Below are 16461 nucleotides of genomic sequence, written 5' to 3' on the forward strand. Positions count from 1 at the left end.
TGGACGAGTGTCAGCAAGTGTGAGGGACACGGTCACATCTGGGCTCTGGCTTCAGAAAGGTGTCATTGTTCGGTTCAGATGAGCAGATGTGTACCTCCTCATGTGCTGCATGAGTGGCAGGTGCATGCTGGGTCTGGCTAGCATAGAGAAAGCTAAAATGTTCATGGTGGAGCCTCCAGCCTATGACCTCTACATCTGCTTAGAACTTCCAACTCCAGTGAGGTGGACTGGTTAGAGTGGGACAGACAGGCTGAGTGGACTGGTTCCAGTGGGACAAAGAGGCTGAGTGGACTGGTTCCAGTGGGACAAAGAGGCTGAGTGGACTGGTTACAGTGGGACAGAGAGGCTGGGTGGACTGGTTACAGTGGGAAAGGCAGACTGGGTGGACTGGTTACAGTGGGACGGAGAGGCTGAGCTCTTTATATTTACTTTTACATTTTTTTTTGACATTTTTTGACACATCCCTAAGATGTTGTGTTTTCTTCATCTAGACCTTCAGTTGTCTCGCATCGCCAGGCTACTGTCTTAATGCAGAAGGAGTGTTTTTGGTGGGGGGTGTGCCCCCTGGGAGACCACGGGGCCGCACAGACACACAGACACACACACACACACACACACACACACACACACACACACACACACTTACAACTGCTGAACTGACAAGACCACATGATGCATCTGTTTAAAAAAAACTATGAATCACTGTCAGGAGCATGTGGGAGTTTGTTTGCACAGTGCATACAGGAAGTGTGTGTAGAGCTGACACAGTGAAGTATCTAAAATTAACCCCATCCCCATCTTACACATTCAAATGATGACTAAATGTAAACACAGTGGATCGGGAGGCACAGACTCACACTGACAGCTTTGGCCTCAGTCTTTGTATGCTCATATGCATCACGTGTACAGATAACCTCATGTAGCCACATCGAGTAAAATGTTTCGTCTGCAAATTCACACACTGAACAAGCCGATAGTGCTAAAAGTTCTGTTTTCACAGCTTTCAAACAACACACAGGTCCGGTTTGGTTAAGGCTAGTACACTTCCTGATCTTTTTGGGGCTCAGGCATGAGTTTTTGAAGCCATGAAGACCTCTAATGTGATTAGAATCAACAGATGTTAATGTGGTAAAAAGCTCTCTGACTGGGTACAAAGGGGGGTGATCAAAATCATTTAGGTTCGCAGAATTGGCAAAAACCTGAAAGACAGTCTGGATACTCAGAATAGTCTGCCAAAATCTATAAAATGCCTTATAAAACGTCTTTGAAAAAACATGAGGATGGCTTAATGGATTCCAAAATCGATCAGTAATAATATGATATGACCAAGGTCAAGTCTTGGAGTGCCTACGATTCATTTTATTCATTCCTAAGTGTTTTATGGGTAGCATTATTTGATTCAACACACAGTGGTGTGGAGTAGAGTGTGTGGTCACTGCATCACTATTAGAACATGCAATACAAAAGGAGGGAAGCTGGTTCATGTGAACACACTCACCCTGGGTTGCCAGTTTTCATATTGCTTCTGCAGGTTGGCCCCGATGGTCTCCAGGGCTTTCTGTGGACTCATCGACAGAGGATCTGCCCAGAAAACACAGTAAGCACAACGCAGTCACGCTCATTGCAGAGAAATACCACACACGCTCCGTCTGCAGCCGACAAACCAACCATGATTCAATTATTCCCTGCAAACAATCGTATCAGGCAAAACGATCATAGTGACAATTCAAAAAAGAAGGCCACCACTATTTAATATTCAGGCAAAAAGATACAACCATGCCATGATTACACAGGCAGCTGAGCGTTTGTTATTTCAGCATCAAAGAAGTTTCTCAAAAGCAGGGTTCAGAAAAATAGCAGCAGCGCTTCAGGTTGAAATATTGATGAGAGTAAATCAATACGGCATGAAGAATAGCACAATATAGACGGAGGACAGATCAAATTGTGCTCAGCAGACAGAGAGGAATGAATTGGCAAGTTTGCAGCATATACTGATCTGCTTCACGCTGAAAATCAAACCACTGCCTTTATGATTTTTGAGGCCTATTTACAATAAAACATCACAAGGGAACAAATCATAACTTCAGGTTTACTTTAATTATTACTTACTCGCTATGTTAAGCATCTTCAAAACACAAACTCATGGCTTTCTATTGAGGAATTATCTAGAATGGTAAAAATGCATCCTGCAATGGTAAAGTCTGTGCCTACGTGTTGTGTGATCAGCTTAAAACACCATTCCACAATTTCCTGACATGATGAAAACTTAAAAGGAGTCGGCACATGAAGGAAGCTTCACACACACTATGGCCACTCGAAGCACATGTCAGCTTTTCTATGAGCATGTGGCTGCAGCATGTGTCATAAATGAAACACAGCGGTGCATCTTGAGACATCACCTCGCATATTTCCAAACACCATCTCAAAAAGTGGCAGGTCTGCACAATGTCAGCGTCCCCAGAAGGCGCCGAGAAAGTGACAGAAACTTTAAGAAGCGCGTTCCCTCTTTAATGTGCTTTCCTGGCTCCTGAGAGTCAGGCAGTCTCAGAGGAGCTAAGCAATGGTTTTGAGGTTCTTTTGTTTTTGTTCTGTGTCATGTCATGTGGTTCTGGTGGGGGCAGACTGCTTCATCCTCAGCTGACAGAGGCTTTATGAATTTGGCTCCCGTGGGAGTGACAGAGAGTGTCCCTAAATGCAGCAAAGTAAAAGTAAACTTTCACTGTCAAGTTAAAGTTGACTAGTCTTGAATGGCTTTACCATTCCTAAAAAAAACCCTTTGAACCTGAGGCGTTTGGGCTGATTCTTACACCTTATTTACAGGCTTTTGGCACAAAGAAGGGGATGAGCAGACTCTATGTCCTGAGGAGGCTCAGATCATTCAACGTGTGCAGGGGATCTGCAAAGTCAGTAAATATCCTCTGACAGTCTGTTCAATATTTATTGAGATAATTCATTAAGGAGCAACCAAAGTGGTGAACCAACCAAATGACAGTCCTTGCCATCTCTATAGCCAGGCCGCTAAAGTTGCTAAAAACCGTATGGTTCTACTTTTTCTCTCAGTCGTGTGCAGTGAGTCTGTGCATTTGTCACAATTTTCACACTCACGCCTGAGACATCCAACATTCAACCCTCCGTGTTGCATTTGAGTGCCCGTCAGTTTAGCATTCATGTGGGTGTGTGTCTGTGCGGACTCACTCACCGATCCAGCACTCCAGTCTGGCGCAGGGGGAGGTCTTAACCACATCAGGAGGGTCCACTCCCACGTTGAGACACAACACCAGCGCTACACTCACGGTCTTCATCTGGGGGAGAAGACACAGAACGAAACATCATCCTCACGTCACTCATCAGTGCTCAGATCAAACCAGACGAGTGCATTTTGGATCTTTCAAGCCGAGCATGTTTGAATTCAGGGAGCTTTCCAGTAAACCATTCTGCTGCTGCTGCTGGCCACTGAAGCGCCAGTGGAGCAGTGAAGGTTAAGTCTCTCACTCAGGGGAAACTCAACAGGAGTTACAGAGAAAGGAGATATTCTCCTCCCCACCACATGTCCACTTGGTCCGGGGATTCCATTCTGTCGAACGCTGGCGCTAATGTCACAACACCAAGGAATTTAAGAGGCAGTCTCAAAGGCTTATCACTGTCAGATTAAGAAAAGGCCCGTCTATAGATAAATAAATGTCAAAATGGGAGAGAAGAATGATAACAACGGACCGGAATCGCAAAAGGTAATGAAGCGTGACACAGAAGAGCACGGGAGCAGGAAGTGAGCGGAAAGAAGACAAACCATCTGAAATACAACAAGCATTGATCCATGGGTTATATGGCAAGTCCTGACACACACACACACACACACACACACACACACACACACACACACACACACACACACACACACACAGGCTTGATAAGGCAGCACAGGTGCTACAGTGCAAATTACACATTGCGGTAGGAGCCATCACTTCTCTCTGCGCACCACAGCACACATAAGTCTTTGTGACACCTTGCACCTCTATTGAACGCTGGCCGAGAGCTCAATGCACCGCACTTTAAGAAACACAACCACATACAGAAAATGACAATGGAAGTGTTTCCAGAGGACACCAAACGTGCTGAACACGGCTTGGACACGCTCGTCGTTGCCATGGCTGGTGACTCATGAAGTTAATGAAGCATTGCCTCCAGGGATCTGATCATTAAATACTACGTACGTCCTGCAGCTGCACCACATAACTAGTATAACATATCATATATAGAGATGAAAAACGATGAGAAACTGCAATTAATTGATGAAACTATCTATTGTCTTCGCTGATCTTACCATCAGACCATGTCTTCAGCTCGGCGTGTAAAAACACAGCCCTCTCATTCATCTGAACGAGGCCGCTCAGGCTGCACAGCAGGGGGCCAAGCCGACAGCTCCAGCTGGAATGCATAAGGTTGTTTGGGGAAAAAAAGTTGATCTTGGCTCAAGTTTGCCACAGCATGATGCTATCTGGCAAGGCTCTGCAGCGGCCAATCGAATACATGCAAGTGCACATCGTGATTACTTTGCAGGTGAAGGGCGTATTTCCACTGTTGACCTTGCGATCGTTGCAACAACAGATAAAATGATAACTCTTAGTGATAACTTCCCAAAGGTGTAAAATCGCGTCCCAGAGCATCAGAAACTGCCGGGCAGTGATTTGGCATCTGATAACCCTCCAGACTCATGGATCTGCTCTCAATCTGGACTATGTTTGTGTCTTCACGTCGCTCCGAATGCCTGCTAACCCTTAACAACAGGGCTCGATGTGGGTACATTTCTGGCACATCAGCAGTCTACCAAGAAATAAACAACACAACGATTAAAACACACAGATACTACAGAACAAAAAATCCAATTAGGAACGAGTCTTTCTTCACCTCAGATATATTTAATTTAACCAGTGGAGCTGATGCCAAGTGCAGCAGGCAATTACTGACCGACGAGAAACATTGTGTTTTTAAATACAGGATGATGAAAGACCGTCCAGTCCTGTCCTGCTTGGCGATCATCACTAAAATTCAAAAAATGAGCAGAATTAAAACACATACAGTAGATGTATATAACGCTGCTTACAGCCATTTCCTGTTGCCAAATCAGCGTTTTCCCATCATCCAAGCCTTTATGGGACATTTGACTGGCAGTCATGAATGTATTCTGTGAACAGATGTGTTACCATCACAGTCTTGTAACAGCACAAAGAACCTTAAAGAACTGAGTGTTGTGTAGACGCGTTTAGTTTTTTTGGTTTACTTCATGGCTGTTGCTGGTCCTTGATTTTGCAGTGGCCGCCACCACAGCAGGACAACGATTTGAAGGCACTGCTCGACCTGCACTCACCAGTCACCGTTTCATCTTTGTGTCACTTTGTGAATCAAAGCCTGAGAGCGTTTATTCTGGGACAGATGGCACTTGAACTTCACATGGCCCTGCATGTCCTCCTGGCTCCAATTAGCCGTGGGTCAGCTACACGCAGGGCTCCCAACAGGGCTCATTTCTTTCTTACAGCTGCTTCATTACAGTTTTGCTGAAATCAGGTCAAATCAAGGAATATGGATTTTTTTTTAAAGCCTCCAGTCAACAGTTTTAATTGCTATAAAAGTAAAAATATTATTTTGAGCAGTTTCTGTCAGGAAAAACAAAGAGAACGACCAAAATTGCCATCCCTAGAGCCACACTGCCAACACAGCTAAAAACTCAGACTGATGCATTCACTGTCCACGAGTCAAGGCGAGATAATCTCAATACTGTGGCATAGAAACGAAAACAACCGTACACACACACATAGTATAACTGAGAGCTCTGATAGTCTGTACACGTACAACTTTGTAGGTCAATGCAATAGTGTCAAGTGACCTTTAACAGCCAGTGCTGATACTGTGTCTGCGTGTAATGTAATGTAACCCAGAGAACACATATTGTGCGTATGCAGTGGCTTATGTGACATCCCATGGCTGAGCAGGGCTCGGAGGCCTGGTGTTCTGAAGGTAATTAAGGTGGCCTCTGCTTTCCCACCGACAGAGGAAAAGGTCAGTGTGCTAGTGGGACTCAGCAGGACAAGACTCGACAAGTACAGGCATCCACACACACACACACACACACACACACACACACACACACACACAGCATCACATCACTTCATTCATTTTCAACTGACCTCCTCACCCCTTGCCCTTTTCCCACCTGTATGGTGCACATCCTGATGAATGGACACTCATGCAAAAGTTTTCTTCTTGGGTACACAACTTCCCGCCAACAATTCTCTGGTTACTGCGATGAGATGGAAGTCAGGTGACAGCTGGAGCAGAACTTAACCTGCTGACAGTAGGCTCTGTGGTGCTTTGAGCTAAACGTCGGCATGCTAACAATGATGATGTTGTTAACATTTAACATTTATCATTGAACAACACAGAGAACAAGCATAGACATGGTTCGCTAGCAAAAAAAAGATGTAGAAAAATTCAGGAAAAAAGGCAAAAACTTTCACAGCTTTTGTTCTGAGGATGACTTCCCACCCAAAAGCGACTGAGGTGAAGTCAACGTTAGAGGCCCGACAGTTGCTCTTCAACAAATCCACAGACAAAAGAAAGCTGCAGCAGAGGTCTCCTTTCATGTAAAGTCACCTTTTGGCTAAACACAAAACGACGGGGAGCTGGTCAAGGAGTCAGCTGTCAGTGCCACAACTGACATTTTATTCAAAGGCTACGAAAAGAAAAACGATATTAAAAAATGTCATGAGTGTACCGCTTGGCCTGACCTGCCTCAACAGGTACTCACTGTGTGAACGCTTCACTCTGCTGTTTGACAACTCTGTGACATGCTGCACAGCTAATGGCGTTTGTTCGGATGGCTTTTCATCCACAAAGGAAGATTTCCTCACACTGTCGCCATTGAAAGAACAAGAGGTGAGCATATTTAAGTTCAACACTACGTGCATGACAGGACACGTTTTGAGCCTTTGCTGCACAAAGCAATAAAAACGGAGTTCCCTGAGTTCCACGGTTATCACTGTGTAATCCATCAACAGGCGCTTGATAGCAAAGTTATGGATTTTTCCCATGTAGTGACTCTACTTGTGAGGATCATTAACTCCATATGGGGAAAAGCACTGCAGCATTGCTTGATCAAACCTTCACTGGACGGATGTGTAACTGCTCACGGTGACTTGATCCTGTACGCTGACGCTTGTTGAGTCGCAGCAAAGTATTTTACTGACCTGCTGCCTCAGATCTGGTCCTTTTTGGTGCCACAAAAGGAGCAGCACTATTTATCTATTTGTTGGATGCTTTCTCAGATGCTTGGAGCGTGGAGTATGATTGCGTATGTGACAATAAAACTTGATTTGATGCTAACACTGAACAATTCTGCACCCATTTGAACAAAGTGGCAACTGAACTCGTCAGGTGTCGGGACAGGACAGGATGCGCTCTGCTTAACAAACAGAGAATTATTTGAACTGCACAGTGATGTTGAAATGCAAGCCTGCAGGGCAAAGGACAGCAACTTTTGGGACATCTTATTTCCTCTCCTCTCCTTCTGTGCACTGAATGTCAAAGCCTGCTTTAGCTCCTCTTATCTCTGTGAGATGGCCTTTTCCCAGATGAAAATAATCAAAACAGCACAGCACCTGCCTGACTGACAAGCACCTCGCTGATTGTGTGAGACTAGGTGTCTCTAACTGACTGATTGTGTGCAGTCACCGTTATAGCACTGACTTTGTGAAGCTTTTTCAAAGTTAAAAAGAGTGAAGGTCTGTCTCGTACCTTGTTTCTTTCCGTTTGGTTGTCACGTGGCTCAGTGTAACGCTGCCTTCTTTACTGTGTTAAATTAAATTGCATTTCATATTGCAGTCATTCATACTTTAATATCGGGCTTCTAGGCTGCTTATGGGAACAGATGAGGGTCTCTCAGTTCATACTGTGCCTTGATAAAAAAATTAATAAAAGACGTAACCAATAGTTGATGAGATTTTTCACTCAAATCCACAAATGTACAGTTGCTGGTGGGTCTAGAGTAAAAGTCAGGGGATCTCCAAAGTCAGTTGGTTTTGTTTTCTAGTGATGGACCAAGAGGCCGACCGTCCCACCGACGGACAAAGGTTAAAACATGACCAGACTGCACCGTTAAATCATTCAGGAATGACAGGTTGATGCTCACTAACAAGAACAGCACATCACTTCATAGGATGGCTGTTAAACACAAAATACTCTTGTATCAAAAGTTACCACAGACATAAATTACACATTACCTGGCTATGATGAACTTCTCAAAGATGGTATTTATTGTAAAGGTGGAACGAAGAAACCAATCAAGGCTGCGAGATGCACAACAGCAATACAACCAATCAGGAGCAATGAGCAATATAAAGATGTCATATTCTCAATATAGACACATATTGAAATTGAATGGAATATTTGAATGGTTCGAACCCATGTGTGGTTTTTTTAGATGGAGCAATCAAATATCATTTTTGGCCAATGTTGACAGTCCTGATGGTCGTATAAGTAATTTAAATCCCACATCAGGACAGACATATGTCTGGGGAAAGTCGGACGATGCCTCAAATACGCATTTGTCTGTTCCAAATTTGTGGATTTGTACAGGTACAAATCTGTACATCTTTAAATCCAATGACAGCTCAAGAGTTGTTTCATGAACCCTCGACAGAAGCTAAAAGCCTCTCCAGTCAGCAGATCTAAAACTCAGAGAGGCTTCATGGGACATAATGCAAAGATTTTCACTTCCTTCATCCTTCAAAGAGCCGGAGGCTCTCCTTCAAGAACGATCTAATGTCCCCTGGCACACCACTCAAGACCTCAGTGAGACAAAATCCAAAGGAGACTCAAGCTGTTTGGAAGGTAAAGAGTGGCCCTACTGCTTATTAAACACATGAAAGCAGACATGTATTTATATTACGAGGCATTCATTCATCTCTCTTAAAAGAGTGTTGCATTCACTGTTAACAGAAAGAACAAGTCAAACAGTGTGCCCGTTCTCCATAAGCGCTGCAAAATATCGACACCAACATCCCGGGAAAAGACGATTCTGGCAAAAAGACAGACAAGAATGACTCTGGGAGGGAGCAGGACAGGTTTGCCCTTTAAAATACAACAGCTGAAATGACAGCACACTTTGGAGATGTATTCACGCAAAGTCCAGAGAGAGAAAGGATGTTCCCGTGACGGCAGGTAAAATGTCAGAGAAAACTGTCGACTCTCTTGAGGAATTGGCGCGCTATCAATTCATATTCTCCAGTCAACACCAACGTTTTTTACTCAAAATACACAAAAGCCACAGAAATGAGTACGGATCTTAACAGCAGTCAAACCTATCATCTGTGGCGCGGTGCGGACAGGAGACGGCGGCGTCACTTTCGGTGTTGATCATGGCTATAATTAAGTGGCTCAAGACGGCAAGATAATGAATGTCCTCGTATAAACAACCCTGATAAAATTATTTGTTTTCCATTCAGCATCCAACGCGGGCAGTTCATAATGCATTTGATATGCATTTGCATGAGAATAACACAGATGAATGAGGAACAGTGTTTTCCTGTTCCAGCTCATCATCACTGTGCAACATGGCGTGCGAGTGTGACGGCGCACAGATGCGGTTCACATCCTTCTCATTGATTTATCTGCCTGTTTATTCCACATATTCCCTCATTCAGACCGAAAACAAAAACAAGTAGTTAATTCATCAACCCGGTTTGGAAATAAGTGGCTGGCTATGAGGGAAAATGCTGCCTGTCAGACCGTAGACGTTGTTCATGTGGCTGTGTGTCGTTCCCATTAAGGTAAAGCAAACACTAATGGAAGCAGACAGAGCTGGACTTGTCTATGTTAACTTTTTCAAGGAAGCCAATGAACCACACTGAAAAAATAAAAATCAATAAGTAAATGAACTGAACTTAACTCAGGGTCCACCCACAGCCACGTCTCATGGTCATCATCAGCGGATGGATCATCACTGACTTCCACAACAAATGAGTTGTTCAAAAACTCCATCCAGCGGTAGACCTTCAGTGATGTTTGGGGGGGGGGGGGGGCTTTCTCTCTCATATTTAGACTTGGATTCAATGGCACTTGGGGTCATCTGTTTTTTTAATGCACATTAATGCGCAACACATTTATATTCTATATTCCTATGTCAACTTCTTGAACCCTCCGAAATTTTTGACTTCCCACCGACTAATTAGCCCAGCATTCCACAAAGTCACTCATTTCAGAATCTGAACTGTGCAAACGACATTAAACACTGCAGAATGTGAACGCTGAAATAATCAGCTGCAGCTTTAGAAAAGACACACAGTAAGACTGTAATCAAAAGACAGAGGACTGTTAAAGACAGTGATCAGATGAAAGAGTGAAAGCTGAGCACAGCGAGGGTTCCCACTGCGAACAAAGCACCTTTTGACCCAAAACAAGTGGCTCTTTATCAAATGGGCAGCCCCAGCCTGCTCATTTGACTGTTAGCATTCATCTGAGGGGAAAGCCTCACCAAAATTAGATTTTAAAACAGGCGTGCCGGCCCTCATGGATTTCCAATAATCAACTAATCTCTGTGAGGAGAGAGGAGAGGGGAGGGGAGAGGAGAGGGGAGAGGAGAGGGAGAGGAGAGGGGAGAGGGGAGAGGAGAGGGAGAGGAGAGGGGAGAGGAGAGGGAGGGGAGAGGGGATGAGAGGAGAGGGGAGGGAAGAGGGGGGAGGGGGGAAGAGAGGAGAGGAGAGGGGAAGGAAGAGGGGGAGGAGAGGGGAGAGGTGAGGGGAGAGGAGGGGAGAGGAGAGGGAGAGGAGAGGGGAGAGGAGAGGGAGGGGAGAGGGGACGAGAGGAGAGGGGAGGGAAGAGGGGGGAGGAGAGGAGAGGAGAGGAGAGGAGAGGAGAGGGGAAGGAAGAGGGGGAGGAGAGGAGAGGAGAGGAGAGGAGAGGAGAGGGGAGGGAAGAGGGGGGAGGAGAGGAGAGGAGAGGAGAGGAGAGGAGAGGGAAGAGGGGGGAGGAGAGGAGAGGAGAGGAGAGGGAGAGGAGAGAGGAGAGGGAAGAGGGGGAGGTGAGGGGAGAGGTGAGGGGAGAGGTGAGGGGAGAGGAGGGGAGAGGAGAGGGAGAGGAGAGGGGAGAAGAGGGGAGAGGAGAGGAGAGGGAGAGGAGAGAGGAGAGGGAAGAGGGGAAAGGAGGGGAGAGGTGAGGGGAGGAAAAAAGAGACAACACTTCGCTTCTTCACACAGAAAGTTTGATGTGTGTGTGCTTTTCCTTTCTTTGGGCCTGTGCGTATAATTGGTTGCCGTGCTCATCTCATTAATAACTGCACAGGACGCCGGGGGACCGTCCTGCCTTTTCCCTCTGCGCTCCTTAAAGACCGCCACACAGCCCCCAGCGACGCTCGCTGCGTCGATCAATGGCCCCTGATTATTCCATTTGTTAGGCCCGCAATGAATGAAGGTTATTAAAATGGTGGAGAGCATCGATCTGCTCCGGGCGTGCCATCGCTAGCTGCCAGCAACAGGTCGGATATTGGACACTTCAGCTGAAAGACGGAGCAGAGCTGTGCCTTTGGACTTCTCTTGAAACACAACGTCTTTTCTGAATGTTTCAAAAATGAAAGTCCATATTAAATATGGTGTTCAGCAGCAGGAGCTTTATGAAGGACTAAAGGTCTGCCATCACAGTCTCCTCCTGGCTGCATCACGCCGCCTCCTCCTCCAAGAATTTTGTCTCATGTGTGTCTTTTTAATCAGCACACCGAATCGTACAAATGGGGACACTTTGAGAAAGTCCCTCCTGTCATAGAGTTGTCCCAAAAGCGGCAGAAGTAGCTGTGTGAAGAATGAGGAAAAGAGAGCCGTTCAAAGCCTGCTGACTTTCACACTTTCACGCAGCGGACCGGTCGCCACATGAAGTGGGCGAGATGAATGGACTGTCCATTTGACCATCTGACAAGGACCCTGTCTCAAGCACACTGAGGCCTTTAGCTGTGTGTGTATTTGCAGATGTGTGTTGTACGTCACTGTGTACAGATTTGTACTGAGGATATGCTACAGACACGCTGTGTATTTACACTATTTGCGTCTGTCTGCACAAGCGTTTCAACCTTCACTTAAACATGGACAGACAACAACTTCTCCAGCAACATCCTACTCCTTCCTCACAGCTACAGGCGTTAAAATCCACAGAATGATGTCGGGTTTGGCTGTGACTGCTCTGTTAGAGACACATGGTCTCTGCGCTGGGGGCAACCTCCTCCAACTTTACCACCGAATCTAAAAAAGATGGCGGGTGGGAAGAAATGCATTAGTAGTGACAAACACATATTAAAAAGCTGAAGGAGGCCTCGGCTAGGATACTGCACACCGTCTATACTGAGACACAGATTGGAATGTAACGACAGCGTCAAACCATTTCAGGCACTGTGGTTTCCTACATGACACTACTCACTTACCAAAGTCTCCACATCCATCTCGAGCAGAAGACGCAGGCTGTCACTGAACTTTCATCTTCACTCCCAATAAAAATGGTCCCTCCAGTAATTACGATGATACAAAGAGGATGTGAAAGATGATCTAAACGCAACTGATGGCCTCAATAAAACTGCACCTTTTTTTCAAGGATCCCACAGGTGCACAAAAATATGTCAGAGGCATAAAGAGCCTCCTCATGGTCAGAAGAGCATCTTGCTCAAGGGCACTTGAACAGGGCGGGACGGCTCCACTGTGGCAAAGCCGCTGCCATGATTCAACAGCGATATAAAATCGCTGCCATGTAATAACACACGTTTGGTTTTCACGCCTCTGTGGCTGAAAGTCTACATGCTGCCTAATGGACTATGTTCTCTGATTGAATTCAGCTAATGATGCGAAAGATAAAGGCACACAGACCGCCTGTCTCATTTCCACATGATCACAATGGGCTTGGATATTGATCTCTTATTGATTTCATTATACCTGAATCGAAAAGCTCAGCTGGCAGCACGCGTGTGAAAACCAGCTGGGAGGGCCATGACAGAAATTTATATGAACCTTGTGTGCGAGCATGCGTGTGTGTGTGTGTGTGTGTGTGTGTGTGTGTGTGTGTGTGTGTGTGTGCGTGACCAAAAGCTGTCCACAGCGATGCAACGTACGAGTCATCTGGCAACCATCAGCAGCTCACTGCCGGCTGAAATCAAGCAGGATGTCCACCTGATGTTGAACTATAACTTTCATTGTCTTTAAATATAGTTCAAATCCCAAGCCATCAAAAAACTGAAGAGCAAAACTAGACGACCTTGAGCCATTTGTAAGTCCAAAGGGGAGGTCACATAAATGACAAATGACCTGACGTCTTCAATTTGACAATCTCAGGAAAGAACACTGGTGTCCAAACAGCCACAGCGTCAAAGCACACCGCTATGACGCCTCAACATCTCTGCTCTACCAAAGTGTTTGTCACTGTGGGAGTTAGGACAGTGCTGTGGGCATCAGGGGAGATAACGGCTGCAATTAGACCACAGATGATTAATAGTAAAATGTAATATGAGTGGAGCTGAGGAAGCACCTGCCCACAGACACACAGTCATCGGCTTTACATGCAGCGACGTCTATCAGAGCAGTCTGAGCTGTGCATCAGGCCTCTGTGCGCTATTTAGCCAGTGAAGTAATATTACCAAGAGGAATCGTACACACACAAACAGCTACAGCGAGCCGTCGGATGAAGAGCTACACAAGCTGTTTCCTAAGTTTCTTTTGCACTGCTGCATCACAGCAAGGCAAACAACTTGAACTCTGCCGTGCGGTGCTGCAGCGTCACTGTGCCAGCACGGCCCGAGCGGTCGCAGCTGTTCAGGCCTTCGCTCAGCACGAGTATCAAAAAGCAGCACGTCCACGGAAACACACTCAATCAGATCACATCTTATATTCTAGCATGTTTGGTTCAATCTAGCAACGAGCTCAATGCTATCTGCATAAAAACACATAATATAAAGAAGTGACTTGAGAAAGATCAGAGTCTCAGAGTGTTTATTTATGCATTACATTGATGTGTTTGAGCACATTCAGACTCGATCTGAGATATTCATTCTTATTGCCAATTACTCTGAGACTGACTCTCGTTATAATAATGGGTGGTTGCTTTTCTGCATGTTCTTCGATCTGAGATATGTCTCTCGTGATGACTGCTGACTGTCTTAAGAGTGCTAATTAAAAAAAGATTTTTTCTTATAGGAACTATTAATTAGCCTGCTCTCAGGTCTTAACAGGTCTTTTAATTAAAGGCAGGAGATGTCAGCAACAGCTGCAGCAGTGCAGCACTTTCACAGCATCCCATGGCATGAAAACTGAGGATCATCATACCATGTGCATTAGCTTTCCCGCAGTGTTGAATTTAATTGCATTAATATTATTAATAATAATAATAACATAATATTTTGTGATCAAAGATGTTTCCAATCTAATAAATGAAGCCAAGGTTCACTATTTTCTCATTGTATCTTTCTCTCATAGTATTTTATCAAAAATGCTAAAAACAGGGTGTCTAGAAATGTCCTCTGTGCGCAGCATCGTGCTAGTTGGACAAACACTGCGTCCTGCTGCCTGTCGCTCAGGTTCACATGCTCAGGGTGTGTACTTGACTGTACACCCCCCCCCCGTCCTTGCATGTCCTCCTGTCTCCACAAAACTGCCACCAAGACAAATTACAGTGCATTTGTTATTTGGTGAGTAAAATCAATTCTGATGCACCTTCACGCTCAACAAGCCGAACAGCTGCCATACTCACACAGTCTTAAAAATAAGCCTCGACAACGTCATTTCTGTGTCTGACAGGACATCAGGCCAGGACAGACGGGCATCAGAGGGAGACAGGACGCTGGCAGGGTTTATAAAGAGGCTGCAATGTTAGATTAGGAAGGGGTGGACATAAAGTTTGCACCAGGTCTGCGTCAAAAGCCACTCTGACGTCACAGAGCTTACAGCTCCACAGGGGACGGTGAAGGATCTCTCAGGAGAGAAACGTCTCTGTCGGCCAACTCCCATCCAGCTTTGAGGCAGTTTATCTATTATTCAAAGTAATGTTTAAAGCCCGTGTGGAGGTTCACGACTAAAACTGCCTGAATTCACAAAAGACAGAAACACACAGACGCATTCTTCTCATCAGATTCATGAAGCGGCACCTGTTTTAGAAACGTCAATCATTGCAGAAGTGGGCGCAGGAGCACAATCCCAGCGTCCACAGGCCTCTGTCACACAAGACTCTGATGTGACACGCCAGAGCAGAAAAAGCTCAGGTGGAAACAATAGAGTGAACGACGGCTGAATTCCATTTAGATACTTCAGTTCCGGGCTTCTGGTATTGTGCACGCAGGCTCACTGTCACACTGTAACGCCTCAGTGAGACGTTTGAATAAAACAGGGCCATCGGTATATTAGCGACGCCTGCGCTGCTGCTCCTCCTGTGACAGTGGAAATGTGCTGTGGAGGAAACCTACTTTTGCCCACTCGCAGGCTTCTCATTTTCGCTCAGTGCTTTGTGCCGCTGAAGTGAACGGAAAGAAACACAAACAGTTTGTTTCACAGCATCTGACTGAGAAAGTCTAATCAACGTATTTCAATGTTGGCTGCTCCTGTGTTTTACCATCATACATAGAGCATCTTTGGAGTTGCTCTCAGCCCTCGTGATGCAGACAAAAATGCATTGCAACAATTAGAGGGCAGCTGAAGTATGATCAAGACAAGCTCAACGGTTCTAAAGGTAACTACACACTGGTAAACTCTGACCCCCTGAAGTCCCAACTTCTCTCTCAATACAGTTTATGGTTATAATGCATGTGCAGGAGTCTATAATGCTTTCTAGATACGGGATTCATAGAAAGTCTTAATGTTTTTCTAAGTTCAGTTTTGACTTTCCTACAATGTCAGCTGATGGTTTTCGCTGGGAACCTCCCAGATAAGTGTAGCCCATGTGGATCAATGGTGGTCAAAGCCTGTGCTGCAATCACTCACCAGGTCAAGGTTCATGTTTCTTTGCTCTCAATACACAGATGTCATGTTGGATGTTCAGCGTGAGAATGAAAATAGGCCAAAAACAACCAGTGACAGTACGGGACGACTGAATTAGTCTTACTGCTTTTCTTTCTTGATGGAAACCAGTCAAACTTATGTAAAATCACTCTAAACCTGATCCCACTCATTCACTCCCTGTCAAGCAGACTGCTTTAATTTCACGCTGCAGGTCTGATAGCTCAACAAAGCAGTCGTGATGACACACCTCTGACCTTACTGCCTCGCACTGCAAGTAGTATTACTGTCAAAAAGAATTCTCCACAGCCTCTCGACAGCTGTCTAATGAACAATTAGGCAGGCTTTTATTTCTTAAAGGAGCCATTTCTTATCCAGACTTAACCCTGACTTTGGACTCTACTGACAACACTGACAGCTATTCATGCAGTCTGTCTGAAAACTGTTATCATGATTA

At 45.3% G+C, this 16461-nt stretch overlaps 1 protein-coding gene across 5 annotated transcripts in view; it reads right to left on the reverse strand.

Moving 5' to 3' along the window:
• rptor (regulatory associated protein of MTOR, complex 1) overlaps positions 1–16461 on the reverse strand; it is a 162616-nt gene that overhangs the window by 142040 nt on the left and 4115 nt on the right. For all 5 annotated transcript variants that reach the window (XM_076727982.1, XM_076727986.1, XM_076727987.1 and 2 more), the window contains exons 3-4: positions 3200–3302; positions 1499–1581 (exon numbers count right to left, since the gene is read on the reverse strand). In XM_076727982.1, the coding sequence (XP_076584097.1) occupies positions 1499–1581; positions 3200–3302 (186 nt within the window). The remainder of the gene's footprint in view (positions 1–1498; positions 1582–3199; positions 3303–16461) is intronic.

Source organism: Chaetodon auriga, chromosome 4 (genome assembly GCF_051107435.1).
Source record: "Chaetodon auriga isolate fChaAug3 chromosome 4, fChaAug3.hap1, whole genome shotgun sequence".
NCBI classification, from domain to species: Eukaryota; Metazoa; Chordata; class Actinopteri; order Chaetodontiformes; family Chaetodontidae; genus Chaetodon; species Chaetodon auriga.